Here is a 13,919-nt window from a genome sequence, read left to right on the forward strand (position 1 = left end):
CAACAACAAGAAAATATTTTTGTAATCTGAATTGCTTCCGTCATTTGTGCCTTTCGTCAAGTCTTCAAATGGAACCTTATGAGAACAAAAGAAGAGAAGTTGAAGGAAAGTAGGTCAGCTTGATCGCTTTGCGCGTAAGCACAAGACCCTGAAGGGGCACTCATTTCTAAAAACGTAAAACTGTAGGCCTCCTGTTAAAACAACAACACACGACAACAAAATAAGATGTCTCTGGGAGCAGTCTGGTTCCTGGACGTTTGCCAACATTGCGCTGCTTGAACTTGAAGGAGGGTCATTTTGAGTTGGTACACTGCTGGGAGACCCCAAGGAATGAGTTTTTCTGACCCAAGTTTCTGTTCTCCTTTCCCTTAGAGCTAGACTCTTGAAATCCATTTTCTTGTCCTCAGTGAATAAGCCTAATTTCTTTATCATGACTTTCTAAGACTCTCAGGAAGGTGTGACGGGGGCTCCTTTGGACTCACTGGGCATCATTTGGGTCAGTATTGATACTTTGATGGCCACCAATCATGCAATGGATGGGGTAAGGCTGAAGCAAACACACATGCGGGTTTTCTGCAGTCACAGGCCCGGAGGGAGACTTGGGAAGATGAGAACATCCTATGGTGTCTTTGGAAGAATAATTTTGAGTTTCTGAAGGAATGTTTTTATGGCTTTGGCCTTGGTGTTGCTGCTTCTGTATTTTTTCGAGTATCGACCAGAGCAGTGAGGACCTCTCAGTGCCATTTCCCTCCTTCAGAAAAGCAAGCACCCTCAGGAAACCCAGGTTTCCCCTCCGGAGGCTGGCTGGATACTTGCCTGCGTGCCAGGGGAGCAGACGCTTAACTGGGAGGTTGGGGCGGAGGGACAGTAGACTGTGGCTGTCCCCACTGTTGACCTCTCCAGCAAATCTGTCCCACTTCTGCACAGTGGGCTGGCTGAGGGGCCTGAGAAGGAGAAGCCATGGAGCCCTGTCCTCAGGTCCACCTAAGGGGCTCATCTTCCAGACGAAGCCACCGCCTTCTTCCTCCACCCCCAGAGCACAAAGTAGGCCCAAGGTTGAGCATATAGGATGAGAGGTTTCATGACCCCAAGGGCTGTTACTGGAAAAGAACAACCCTTTCCTCTCTGAGGCAAAATTTCCTTCTCTGAGTCGTTTAAAAAAATTAGACGGGATGACTCAGCTGTTTGCTCTGAAATTCACTAACACCACAGTCTTTGAGAAGTCACAGTTCAGATGGGAGGTTCCACGAAGATCCCTGACCTAGACCTGCATGACTCCTAGATGGCCAGGAGGAGTGAGCGCCATCAGGAGGCAGAGGGGTGCATATTGCCTTGCGTGACACAGTGAGTCAGGGGCACCTGGGAATGGAGCCTCTGAGCCCAGCACCAGTGCCCTCTGGATCAGCCAGGACACCTTCCCTCTTTGCGGCAGGTCCTCTGCCAGGGTGCTGACTTGGCCCGTGCCAGGGAGACATGCCTACCTGTGTGCACGGGAGAGCAGACACACCTACCTGTGTGCACCAGAGTGCAGATGCGTTCACTCTCCTCCCTGCCCCGCACGCTGTTAAGGCTGATTTCGTATTCGGTAGCTGGGTACAGCTTGGTGATGGTGAATTCTGTCACAGTGCTGGGCACCACTGAGCTGTCCAGCCGTCCCACTAAGGAAGAGCAGAAGCCACAGTTAACATACAGTGGAATCACTTCTCAGTGCAGCTCAGGGCAGTCTCCATGGGAGCTCCCGGGAGCACCAGGTCAGGGAGCACGGCTGGGTGCAAGGATCAGCTCTCAGTGCAGAAGGAAGAGAAGGTTTGCTGACTGGGAATGTTGGAGCTTGGAGACCTTGCATGCTGGTTCCACCCCCTCATTTTATAAGCTCTTTGGAGCAAAGAAAAAAAGAACTACTTAGGTGGTTTCCTAGCACGCTGGTCTTTTTAAAGGCAGTATAGAGGCTCTGGCTGCAAAGAGTGGTTCACGCTGACCAGAGACGCAGTAGCCTGGAAAACTACCCCATCCCTCACGGGCAGTGGGTGTGCCCTCCACCAATGCCATGTGCACCAGTGAGAACTGGCAGGATGTAGGTGAGGTCTGGGCCAACTTCCTCTGACTCATAACTCGGCCGGAGTGGTAGAAATAGGACCACCGTCACTGCGGTTCCTTCCAAGCCTTCATCTAGTTCTGCTGGCACTGCCCAACTAGTCTCAGACTTAACTCTCTCAGGGATGTGCACGTGACCCTGGCTCTTGGCAGATTATGTTAGGGCTCGTTGCGCTCACGACATTGCCGAGTAATAGTGGCCAGTTACCTCTGCTGGTGAAGGGCCTACCTTCTGGGTGACTGCAATCAGCCTTGTATGAGGAGTCCAGAGTGCAGGCTTCCTCAGCTGCTCCTCAAACCCCCCCCCCCCCACTCTGATGGAATGTGCCACTGAGAGGGGGACAAATGACAGCAGTGGGTGATGGCCTCTGGGATATGCTACCCTTCCCATAACAACCTTCGCCCGGCTCCAAATCCTGTTCGTCTTTGAGAAGTCGCACAACCTTATTACCTTGCGTTGGCCGGTAGGATACTCGGTAGTAATCAAAAGGCGCGACAGGAGGGCTCCAGGAGACCACAACCGAGTCCTTGGTCACATTGTTGATTGTGATGTCTTTGGGGGGATCGATTCCTGTAAGGAACCCAGTGGTTGTGGGAAAAAGACAGAGGGCACAGTGTGAAAAAGGAATTCCTATCCCTGTTTATTTTTCACGGGCACCAAGGACTGATGGTGGCCCAGAAGCAGACGAGGCCTTACTGTGGGCTAGGGCACCCTTCACAGCAGGGTCACGCTGAAGTCTCGCCTGCAGCCTCACAGGTATGGCCCACGTCACGTTCATGGAGGATATTTTAATAACATAAAGTCAAGCTGGCCAGGTCTGTGCCTTGTAGCAACTATTACCCGCCTGGAGGCCAACTGAGAAGCTTCAAGTTCCTATGTTTTGTGTTGAACCAGGAGGAACACGACCATTTTCTCTCGAGCAAACTCAACTTCTCCTGGACAAAAGCATTGGCCTCAGTGAACTTGCTGAGCAGCCAGGAGATGGCTCGGCAGGACAGAAACAGGTGTCTCCTCTGTGCAGAAGGGTTTCCTCGCAGAGACTAGCTCTCTTCAGAGTGTTCTCCTAGGCTTGAAGGGGGAGGATGTTGGGATCAACACCTTTAAGCCCTGGCCTCCTCAAGACATGCGGCCCACCCGACCTTCTGAATGGGAGTTCCCATCTTATGCATTTTATGCAACTTGGAGAGAAGTGGCTTTTCCACAACAGCTCACAGAACCCCTTTAGCCAGATGAGGTGGCCCCCAGCTCCTGGGGTGAAATTCATTGACGTGTCAAAGGCGATGGTGGGAACCCCTTCGTCACCCTCTGTCAGGTCCTCTGGCCTCACCTGTGGTGATAGAGCCCACGATGGGCTCGGAGGTCACCGTGCCGTGGACAGCTACCAGGTTCACGATGTACTCGGTGGCCGGCTGCAGGCCCATCAGGACCGCGTGCCTCTTGGTGGCATCCAGGGACACCTCCATCGTCTCTTCCTCTTTCTCCCGGGGGCTGTAGTTCAGAAGAAGTCTGTCTGCTGGAGGGGACGGGTCACTCCAGGTGATGTTCACGCTGGAGGAGGTCACGTGAGAAAAGTGCAAATGCGAGATGGGGCGGAAGCCTGTGAAGCAGAGGAGAGGGACGGTTGTGAGCATGCGCGGGGTGGGGGGAGGGGCGGCACCGGGCTGGCGGAGTAGTCTCACTGAAGGGACATGCTGTCCTTGCTGGTAAGGACCACACGTCCCCCGCTGAGCCAGAGGCTCCACCTCCTCACGCTCCAATCCTGTTCCTCCATGCCACATGCTGAGAAATGAATGCCCTCAGGGGAGTGAAACCAGCATCACTTCTGTGAGTTATTCATCCTAGGATCCAGGATTTATTTATTTATTTATGTATGCATGTATTTATTTTTTTGAATTTTAAGATTTTGTTGATTTTTTACAGAAAAGAGGGGGGAGGGGGGAGAGAGAGAGAGAAGGGGGGAGGAGCAGGAAGCATCAACTCTTGGTAGCTGTTTCCTGTATGTGCCTTGACCAGGCAAGCTCAGGGTTTAAAACCAGCAAACCTCAGCATTTCCAGGTTGACACTTTATCCACTGCACCACCACAGGTCAGGCTTTAAAACTCTGTCTGGGGAGGAATTTAACATGATCCTGTGGGTCTTCAGAACGCCCACTGATTTAGTGCCGGTGGGCAAAGAGGGGCAGAATCAACCACTCTGTCTGGGCTATGCGAAATCAGACACAGATTTTCAGCCATGTGGGTAGCTTTGTTCGCCTCTCCCCTTGACTTCCTTTCTTTCTTTCTTTTTTTTTTTTTTTTTTTTTTACAGAGAGAGGGATAGATAGGGATGGACAGACAGACAGGAATGGAAAGAGATGAGAAGCATCAATCATCAGTTTTTTTATTGCGACACCTTAGTTGTTCATTGATTGCTTTCTCATATGTGCCTTGATCGTGGGCCTTCAGCAGACCGAGTAACACCTTGCTCAAGCCAGCGACCTTGGGTCCAAGATGGTGAGCTTTGCTGAAACCAGATGAGCCCATGCTCAAGCTGGCGACCTCGGAGTCTTGAACCTGGGTCCTCTGCATCTCAATCCGACGCTCTGTCCACTGTGCCACCGCCTGGTCAGGCTTCCCTTGACTTTCAAACATTCCCTTATTTTTCTTTTTTAAGAGGGAAGAGAGAGAGAGAGAGAGAGAGAGAGAGAGAGAGAAGGGGGAGGAGCAGGAAGCATCAACTCTTATATGTGCCTTGACCAGGCAAGCCTGGGGTTTTGAACTGGTGACCTCAGTGTTCCAGGTCTTCGAGTTATCCACTGCGCCACCATAGGTCAGGTGCAACCATTCCCTCTGGATGATTTACTAGTTTCTCCTCTATCTGTTCTTTCCCTACCCACACTCCTCCTTTTGGAGCCCTGGGACCCGGAAGACCTGCTCACATTAATTCCCACTGACCCCAAACCCTGCCGCACTGGCACTGCCCTGGTACCTGTGAAGGCATCCACAGTGGACTCTAAGCTCTGCTGCCGACCCCTCTCGGCAGTGATGGAAATGATGTACTCCGCCCCGGGCTCTAGGTCGGTCAGTGTGTACGAGGTCTTGTCCTTGGGCACGGTGACTTCGGAGGCAATCCCCGAGGATGGGGTAAAGGTGATTCGGTAGTGGTCAATGGGGCCGCTGGCCTTGGTCCAGATGAGGGAGATGGCGGTCTCCGAGGAGGCTGTCACCATGAGGTCTCGAGGACTGTCAAGCTCTGTGGATAAACACAAGGAGCCTGTTGGACACAGGTTCTGCAGGAGGGCCAGTATTTATTGGAATCGTCCCCTACTCTGCTGTGGATTTCTAAGCTATCAGCAGGCCTGCTGAGTGTGAGGATCAGCTTATCCCTGCTGCCACTTAGCTCACTTTGTGTTAAGCACCTTCCGTTTGAATGGTGGCCGGGAGCTTGGCAGACAGATGGGCAGTCTGCAGAAAGGCGTGATTAGCTGGCTGCCGATTTTCACACTCTCCAAATTCACGGTCTCCCGGCCTTCTCAGTAAGCCAGTCCGCCAAAAGGAGCTGCTGGTAGGGCTGGGCCATTCCTGGCAACAGGAGCCACTCCTGTTCCCAAGGCCATTTTGACTGACCTGGCCATGGGTGTTCAGGCAACTAGATCTGAGGCCTCCTGGGGACCCATGTCCACGAGGTTCTCTAGAGAGGACGCCTGTGCTCAGCCCCGAGCTTGTGACAAAGGTACTAGAGAAGCTTTGAAGTAAAACTGCTGGATCAGAGGAGTAAGTGTCTCAAGTGGACTTTTCTGTTGCCCCTAGATTCCATGGCCATTTCCACGTCTAGCCCTTCACCCCTCTGGCCTTTCTCAGGGCTCCTGCGGTACGCAGTAGGAGATACTGCATTCTGCCTGCTGTGGGGTGATCTGGAGGAAATATGACCTGCTGTGACTCCAGCTTCTTTGGGATTCCCCACCTCTGCTCGGGACAGCCCTTTGACCATGGAGGACCTTGCACAGATGTATGGGGAAGAGGGTGGGACTCCATCCTGGAGGTCAGATGTCAGGGGTCAGGTGCAGGGGAACAAAGAGCCAGAGGCGGATGTTGTTCCCAGGCTGATAGCTGTTGCCCAGGGACCAGCCCACTGGGGAGCATCACCCCTGACCAGTCATTGCCAGGGCAACCTCCACGGCTCCTCGGGATTCAGGGTACCCTGATTGTCTGCACCGTTTCTCCTACTCACCGGTCCTGGCGTTCATGGTGGCAGGAATGCTTTGCTGCGAGCTCATAACAGCAGATATTCCAATTCCATACTCAGTGCCTGGTACCAGATCTATCGGTAGATGCAGAGACAAATGTTATTTTCTGTTTTTGTCAGGGTAGGAAAGCTGAAAGGGGGGAAGCAAGCCATCTTAGACTCCTGTCCGGAACTTGAGTTTAGTTGTGCTGAATCCCCCTAATCTTACCTATTAGGAAATCCCAACCTCACCACCTAGGAAATCCATTAAGTCAACAGGATGAAGTGGTCAGTGCAGAGCTTCCCTCTTTGCTGTTGGTCTCCTTGTCAGTGACCTTCAGAAGTGTGCTCTCCTGTGGAAGGTGTTTCTGTGGTACTTAGAGTCTCAGGTTGACTACAACTAGTGAAGTGAGTTCTTGCTTAAGCTGTGAATCGGGGAGTGTGTGATCTAGAGGGACTGCACAGACAGAGGCCGGTCCAGTATTTCTCGGACATTGTACATGAGGACTAAGCTATACTTTTTGAAGACAGTGACTAAAGCCCTATGGGCAGTGACAGTGGGTGGTCTTTCTGAGCACAAGTCTGTCAGACCTTTCACGTGGGGCACACAGAAGCCCTGTTGCTGTGGATTCCCTGTCAAGGTTGATAATTCAGACCCCCAGATATGGATCCAATTTTAGGATGACCTCTAGGGGACTGTGGAAAGATGGAGGAAAATACAAGGAAAAACTGTCCAACTAAAAAGTGTAAACCTCTCTGGGAAAACCCTCTGAGGATCGCTGGGAAGCCTCCCAGGACATGTGGGATCATCTGGAGTGTCTCTGTGTTCTCTTCCATATTGATTTTCAGGCTAAGTGGTTTGACTGGTATACTCATTTCCCATGGTTCCTCTAACTAATTACCACACCGAGGGGCTCAGAGCCGCACAAATCTATTATTTTACAGTTCATGAGCCTGAAGTCTATAATGGTTCAGCAGGTCTGCATTCCTCCTGGAGGCTGTGGGAGATGCCATTTCGCTGCCTCTTCCCGCTTCTAGAGGCTGCCTGCGTCCCTTGGTATGTCCCCCTCCATCCTCAAGGCCAGGACGAGAACGCCTTCCAATCTGTTTCCCGCTCTGACCTCTGCCTCCATGGCCACATCTTCTACTCTGACTCTGATCTCCTGTACCCCTCTTGTAAGGACCCTGCGATGACATTGGGCCCACCTGTACAAATACAAGATACTCTCCTCACCTGAAGAGCCATAACTTAATCACATCTACAGATTCCTTTTTGTCATGGAAGATGACATCATCACAGCTGCCAGGCAATAGAATGTGGACATCTTTGGCGGCCATTTTTTTTTTTTTTTTGGCATCAAACTGACCCTCCCTGATGAGGACTGGGATTGTACAAAAATGCAACCTGATCAAAGCATTACCCTGCCCCCACCCCCCATGGCCAGTCTGAGCCCTTGTGGCGAACTCTTTGTGGGGCCCTGTGCGGGCCACCAGAGCTCTGACTGATGACCATGCTCTTCTGCATTTACAGACCTTTGTTCTTTACAGAACACCTGAGTGTTGTTGGACCCTCACCACAACCTCGAGACCACAGTGGGATGGAGAGCCTTTTCCATCTGCATGAGTTTCTGGGGCTTCCATGACCAATGACCATAAACTGTATGGCTTAAAAACAACAGAAATGTCATCTTTCACAGTTCTGGAGTCCAGAGGCCAAAATCAAGGTGTTTGCAGGGCTATGCTCCTTGCAAAGGCTCTAAGGGGCAAATCCTCCCCTGCCCTTCCTGGCTGGGGTGGGGCCGGCGCATCTTGTCTTTCCTTGGCTGAGAGCTGCCCCACCCCGGGCTGCCTCTGTGGTCCAGAGCATCACAGTCAGCTTGGGCTGCTACGGCAAACGACCATGGACCCGATGGCTCAGACCAGACTTATTTCTCACACTTCTGTAGGCTGAGAAGTCCATGATCAAGTCACTGGCAGATTTGGTCTGGGAAGACCCCAGTTCCAGGAGCACAGACAGTGGTTCCCTTGTTCTGACGTCACATGGCAGAAAGTGTGAGGGAGCTCTGTGGAGTTTCTTTCCTAAGGTCACTAATCCCATTCACGAGGGCTCTACCCTCATGACCTAATCACTCCCCAAAGGTCCCATCTACTGAACATATGGAGATTCTAACATGAATTATAGGGGGACACATTCAGTCCATAACACATGGCATTCCCCCTGTGGGTCTCTGATCTTCTTGTCTGAAAAAGACACGATCACACTGGATTTAGGGCCCACCCGAATCCCTTATGACCTCCTCTTGATTTTATCTGGTCTTCAGGACACCTGTTGTTGGTTTGCTGTTCTGATGAAACCAGTGGTTCTGGGAGTCTGGTGTCAGTGTGGAGCTGGCCCCCTGGCAGAGCCCAGCACTTGTCACTAGATTGATGGGATGATTGCAGTGCCCAGATCTGTTCGCAGTACACATTTATCTCCGTCACGAGTCCCAGGTACATCCTTGGTTGGAGAAATTAGATTACCTTTGGGACATAAACTACTTCTCCCAGGCACTGATCGAGACCTTCAATTGCCTATAATGAAGTAGAAATTCCCCGACGTAGATGAAGGGTGACAGATGGAGGGAGGAAGAAAGAAATTACATGTTGTCGAGCGGATCTAACATGTAATGTTTTCATCCGAGTTTCTTATTTATGAAGCGTAAATGAAATGTTCAATAATTTACAACGGAATCATCTCCTTCCAGAAGACCGTGGAGTGGAATTTCAAGTACTTCCTTCCCAGGCCTTCCGTCTGGGGAGCGGGGAAGCGGGACTCGCTTTATAGGTCCCTGCTTGCCATTTGCCTTTGATTTTTAGCAGCTTTCTTCCTGTGCTACAAGTGATTGTTGCTCTTTGCCAGCAGGTAAGGAGGCCGTTCTGCGGGGGAAGGAGACGTGTTTCTGAGGCGTGCGCAGTACACTCACGTTTCCGTACGCGGAGGGCTCCGGAGGCCTTCTCACGTTCTCAAGAGCTCATTGCTCCCTATCGGGGCTCCCTTTCTCCATTCGACTCCTGCAAGCGGCAGCAGGGAAATGGCTGTTCCCTCCCTTAACAATAGCTGAGAGCACTCCTCCCGCAGGAAACCACCAGGCTCCCTCTCCTATAGAAGAACCTTCTTCAGCTGGGAGGTTGACACTGTTCTCAACGCGCTCACTGTGCGCCCGTTCCCCTCGGAACCCCTACACAACACACGGCGCCCCTGCTCACTAGACATGATCCAGGGGCTCCCCGTTGCCTGGCACAGGGCTGTGAACTGGGCATGCCAGAGTGAGCTGAATGCATCTCTCCCTTGCCTTTCATGAGATTTAAAAATCTGCCCTGAAGAAGGAAAACAATATTTCTCGAGCACCTACACTAGGCCAAGCACTGAGCTGCAGGCAACAGGTAATCTAGAAAAAAAAAAAAAGAAAAAAGGAGGGATAAAAAAACTGAAGGAGAATTTTGGAGCATCTAATGGTCAAGAATACCTTATTAGCTCCAGGTTCTTAGAGGACCATAGGGTGCATCTCCTTTAATTCCCCCACAGTTCTGCCGGGAGGGCCTGACTGATGAGCCAACAGAAGCTCGGAGAGAGGGGTCCATTCCTTGATCAAGGCCACAGAGCTCAGTGTACAATTAAACTGGGTTTAGAACCCCAGTCCTCTGTTCTTTCTGATACATCTTAGCATGGTCCCGCCCCTTAAAGTCTTACAGGCGGGAAGAGGGAAGGGAGTAAGTGAACTGGAACTGGAGATTGGTGCTGTACCAAGGGGGGCCACCTAAGCAAACCACTTTGGGAGGGCGGACATAGCCAAGGTTTTTGAGAGAAGGGACTCGGGTTGAACCTTGAAAGCTAGTCAAGGTTAGGCAAGGGTATGGACTTCCCCAGTGGTCAGGGTGGGGCATGGGAGCAGGAGGAGCCTAATCAGGGCTAGAGAGCAACAGGAACTAGCAAATTCTAGAAACTGGAGGCTTGGCTGGGTTCAGGGGGACATGGAGAAATATGGACTCTTTCCATCTCGAACCCACTGGGCTCCCCTCCTGAGTCCTGTGAAGCATAAGCCCACCAGACTGGGGTGCAGGGGTTGGTGGCCCCAGTGCATTTGTAGGTCACCTGCCTTCAAAGGGGGGGGGGCAAACCAGGGATCCTGTCCCTAAGGACTTTGCAGTCAATCTTTTAGTTTTTAGAGACATTTTGTTATTATATTGTTATTAGTTTTCATGTAGGTCTCCTCACTAGACTCCTTGGTCTTTGAATCAAGGGATTTGATTTTTTATATTTTAATTTAGTATGTAGCATAGTGGAAAAAAAAATATATATGGCATAGAGAAGCCCCATGCCTGGGTGGCCTGGTGGGAATGTTGGGAAGACTTTGAAGAAAGAAATCAGAATGTGGTTTAGAGGGTTGGGGCACATGTGGCAGGAGAAAGGGCATTGCACGCAGAGGGAATAAAACATGCGAAGGCAGACCTGATCAAATACTTCATGAAAACCAGGGATGTAGGGCCCCCCCATAGGGAAGTTGCCAACAGTGGAATTTGGGCACCAGAGGCTCATAGATGGGGTAATATTTGGGGACAACAATCTTCTGGGAGCCCCTGGAATCACACCAGATAGGCAGCCATCTACTTTTCCATGCGAGGGAGGTCAAAGGTCCCAGGCCCCACCGTCCTTTCCTTCTTGGGTAATGGTAGACGCTTCCCCGGGGCTCCCTGAATGAGTCAGGCTGGGGCAGACATCTCCCTGCTTTTTGGGTATAGATGATGTCCAAGTGTCAAGACAAGCGGCCAGTTCCATGCTAACTTTAGGGAGGAGACTGGCCCCAAAAACATAAATTTAAAAGTTATAGTAAGACCTAGGGATGCTCTCAGAGACTACTTTCTTGGCTGAGGAGATTCGTGAGAACACGGCTCTTCAGAGCCCTGCTCTACAGGAACACCCTTCGCTGGCGGTTCCCACCTGGCTCTTCTCCTGGTCCCCTCGCCCCGCCCTTTACCATAAGGGGACAGACACCTATGGGTCTCAGCGAGGAAGAGCAGAATGGGGGCTTCTGCCCTCTTCTCCTCTACTTGGGTCTCTGCAGCCCACTCCCCACCTTCTGGCCCCTAGAAGGTGGCGCTGTGTTCAGAGGAACCTTACAAAAGTAACCACTTGGGGTCACGGTCACTGTGGCTTCGCCCACAGGAGGCTGAGCACAGCCTGGGCCCGGGCCCAGACCCATTGCCCGTCTCCTCCTTCTCAGAAGAGCCTGCAGGGCGATGAAGGTCTGGCACCAGAGCTGGCTGTTGTGCCCAAGCATGACAGGGGTGCAGAGGGGGTGAAGCGAACTACAAGTGCCTTGGTCAGCCCTGACTCGCCAGCCAGACCCCCCCACCTCTCTCGGATTCCCTCACGGCCAACCCTCCTGCGGACAAGCACCTCTCCTGCCTTCCTACCTCAGGGAGCCCATCTTCCAACCAGGAGGCCCCCAGGAGAAAGTGGGTTGGGTAGAGGCCTTCATTCCAGCCATCACAGGGACAGTTTGAAGGTGTGGGTGTGGCGTGCACCTGGCGGTCGGTCTTGGCTTTCTGACAATCCTGTGCTGCTCCGTGATATCTGTAGGAATCGTCCAGCCCCCAGGTTTCCCCAGCCCTGTTGGTGATTTTTCCTATTAGCATCTTGTTGATGAGGTCGAGGTAGTCACACGCAGAGACTGGCAGCTGGTTGGGGAGTGACATCCGAAGGCACGCAAGGTGGGAGGGATGGGCCGACTGGGCCCTGGAGGACGGGAGCCCCGTGCTCACTGGCCATACGGCTGGCTCCTTTGGACTTTCTCCAGGCCACGGGGCCGTCCAGTAGGGGCTGCTGTTCATGAAGGAGGACCCAGCAAGGAGTGTAGACAGCTGGGGACAATGCCAGGCCCTTCCCAATGCCAGGTGTGGGTCACCTCAGGTGCAGAGGCCAGAGCAGGCTGTGCAATGCGCATTGGTCCCAGGCAGGGCTTCCTGTCCAAATTCCAGTCCTGGATGAGAAGCGCCTTCCTTCCTTCCCACTTTTGCTACTCCCTCCTTCCTTCCAATAGGAGTTTTCCCCTAAGGTTTATAATTTTGCATTACTGCCCAGAAAACAGTGGTGGCACAGTCCCTGGCAGGTGCTACCAGTTCTAACTTCGAGGTCCCTTGATGAGCCTGTTAAGTACATCACACTCGGGGACCTGTTTGGGACTCCTGGTTTGGTACACAGGCCAAGCAGACATCATCTGGGCCGAGAGGCTGAGCCTAAAAAAAAACTTATCACTGTGGACACAGAAGCCACTGGAGCAGAGAAAAGAATATCACAGCAAACACGGAGCCTGCTGTTCGGAAACAGGTCCCAGTCCAGAGGGAATTCCTGAGGCACGGCCGCGAGAGGAGTAGAAGGGAACGTTGGGTAGGCCATGGCCCAGCCTGGCCTCTGTGCGGCAAAGGCTGAGGTCTGTGAAGGGGGCGGGGTTGGCAGCACATGCTTGGAGCCCTCAGTATGATTTGGACACCCAGAGTCAAGAAGGGCCTGCGTTCCGCAGCAAGAGGGTAAATGGCGGCTGTGGAGACAAGGGCTTCTGCAGGGATGGGCAAACACAGACACCAGAGGACTCCCAGGGTGTAGAACCAGCAGTAAGAATAAAGGGGTGGGAACTTGTATCAATGCAATGCCAGGTTGCCATGGATTCGGGTCTAAGCTTTGTGGGGACTAAAAACAACAAAAGGTCAAACAGCCATTGAACGTTCACTGGGTACCAGTCTCCATCCTAAGTGCTTATATATCCAGGTCTATGTGGTCCCATTTAATCCTCGCCACAACCCTATGAGGCAGGCATGATGCCCTCCTCAAGGTCAGGGACCTAAAGAAATTTGCTCAAGGATGCACCTCTCTGAAGCTGGTCTCAAATCAGAGTGGGTGACTTTAGAAGCCATGCCCTAAGTGAGTGCTCCTTACCTACAGCATAAACACAGGTCACCTGGGGCTCTTCTAAAATGCACGCTCTGACTTGGTAGATCTGGGAGGAGAGTGCTCTTACATGATGCCCTGGCTGCTGGTCCCCACACCCCACTTTGAGAAGCAAGGTTCTCCACTCTGCCACGCTGATGAAAGGAGGTCATCCTAAATTATCCATCAGCTCACAGACCTCCTCCTCCTCCTCAACTATCATCAGCCACGTATGGAGTACTAGTTCTCTGTGCTAGAAGTGCTACCTAAAACTCATTAAATACATGGTCGCATTAAAGTCTCACCATGACACTATGAGCTTAAGAAGTATCATCCCCATTTTGCAGATGGTGAGACAGAGGCTTAGAAAGGTGACATCAGTAGCCCCAAATCACACCAGAAGTGTCTAAGCCCAGATACAGAGTCCCAAGTCCTGGCTCTTAATATGTTCTACAGAGCAAAGCATTCAAAGAAAGCCGGGGCAAAGCACTGGGACCTCCTGCTAGGAGCCCTGATTATTTTTTGATGAGGGGATAGGGAGGGTGCGGGGATGGGGGTGGGGTGGGGGAGAGAGGTAAAGTTTCCAGGAAGGGATTGCTGCAGATGAGCCTGGGGTGCCCTTCCCACCCCAGGCCAGGGTCTTGTTTTATAAATGCA

At 52.1% G+C, this 13,919-nt stretch overlaps 1 protein-coding gene across 3 annotated transcripts in view; it reads right to left on the reverse strand.

The window, feature by feature from the left end:
• Positions 1–13,919, reverse strand: part of TNR (tenascin R) — a 384,873-nt gene that overhangs the window by 36,380 nt on the left and 334,574 nt on the right. For all 3 annotated transcript variants that reach the window (XR_010749415.1, XM_066371569.1, XM_066371571.1), the window contains 5 exons: positions 6,305–6,394; positions 5,063–5,326; positions 3,423–3,692; positions 2,546–2,665; positions 1,512–1,658 (listed from right to left, as the gene is read on the reverse strand). Coding sequence is in view for 2 of the 3 variants with exons in the window: in XM_066371569.1 (XP_066227666.1) it covers positions 1,512–1,658; positions 2,546–2,665; positions 3,423–3,692; positions 5,063–5,326; positions 6,305–6,394 (891 nt within the window). In the remaining variant the exon portion in view is untranslated. The remainder of the gene's footprint in view (positions 1–1,511; positions 1,659–2,545; positions 2,666–3,422; positions 3,693–5,062; positions 5,327–6,304; positions 6,395–13,919) is intronic.

Source organism: Saccopteryx leptura, chromosome 2, assembly GCF_036850995.1.
Source record: "Saccopteryx leptura isolate mSacLep1 chromosome 2, mSacLep1_pri_phased_curated, whole genome shotgun sequence".
Lineage (NCBI taxonomy): Eukaryota > Metazoa > Chordata > Mammalia > Chiroptera > Emballonuridae > Saccopteryx > Saccopteryx leptura.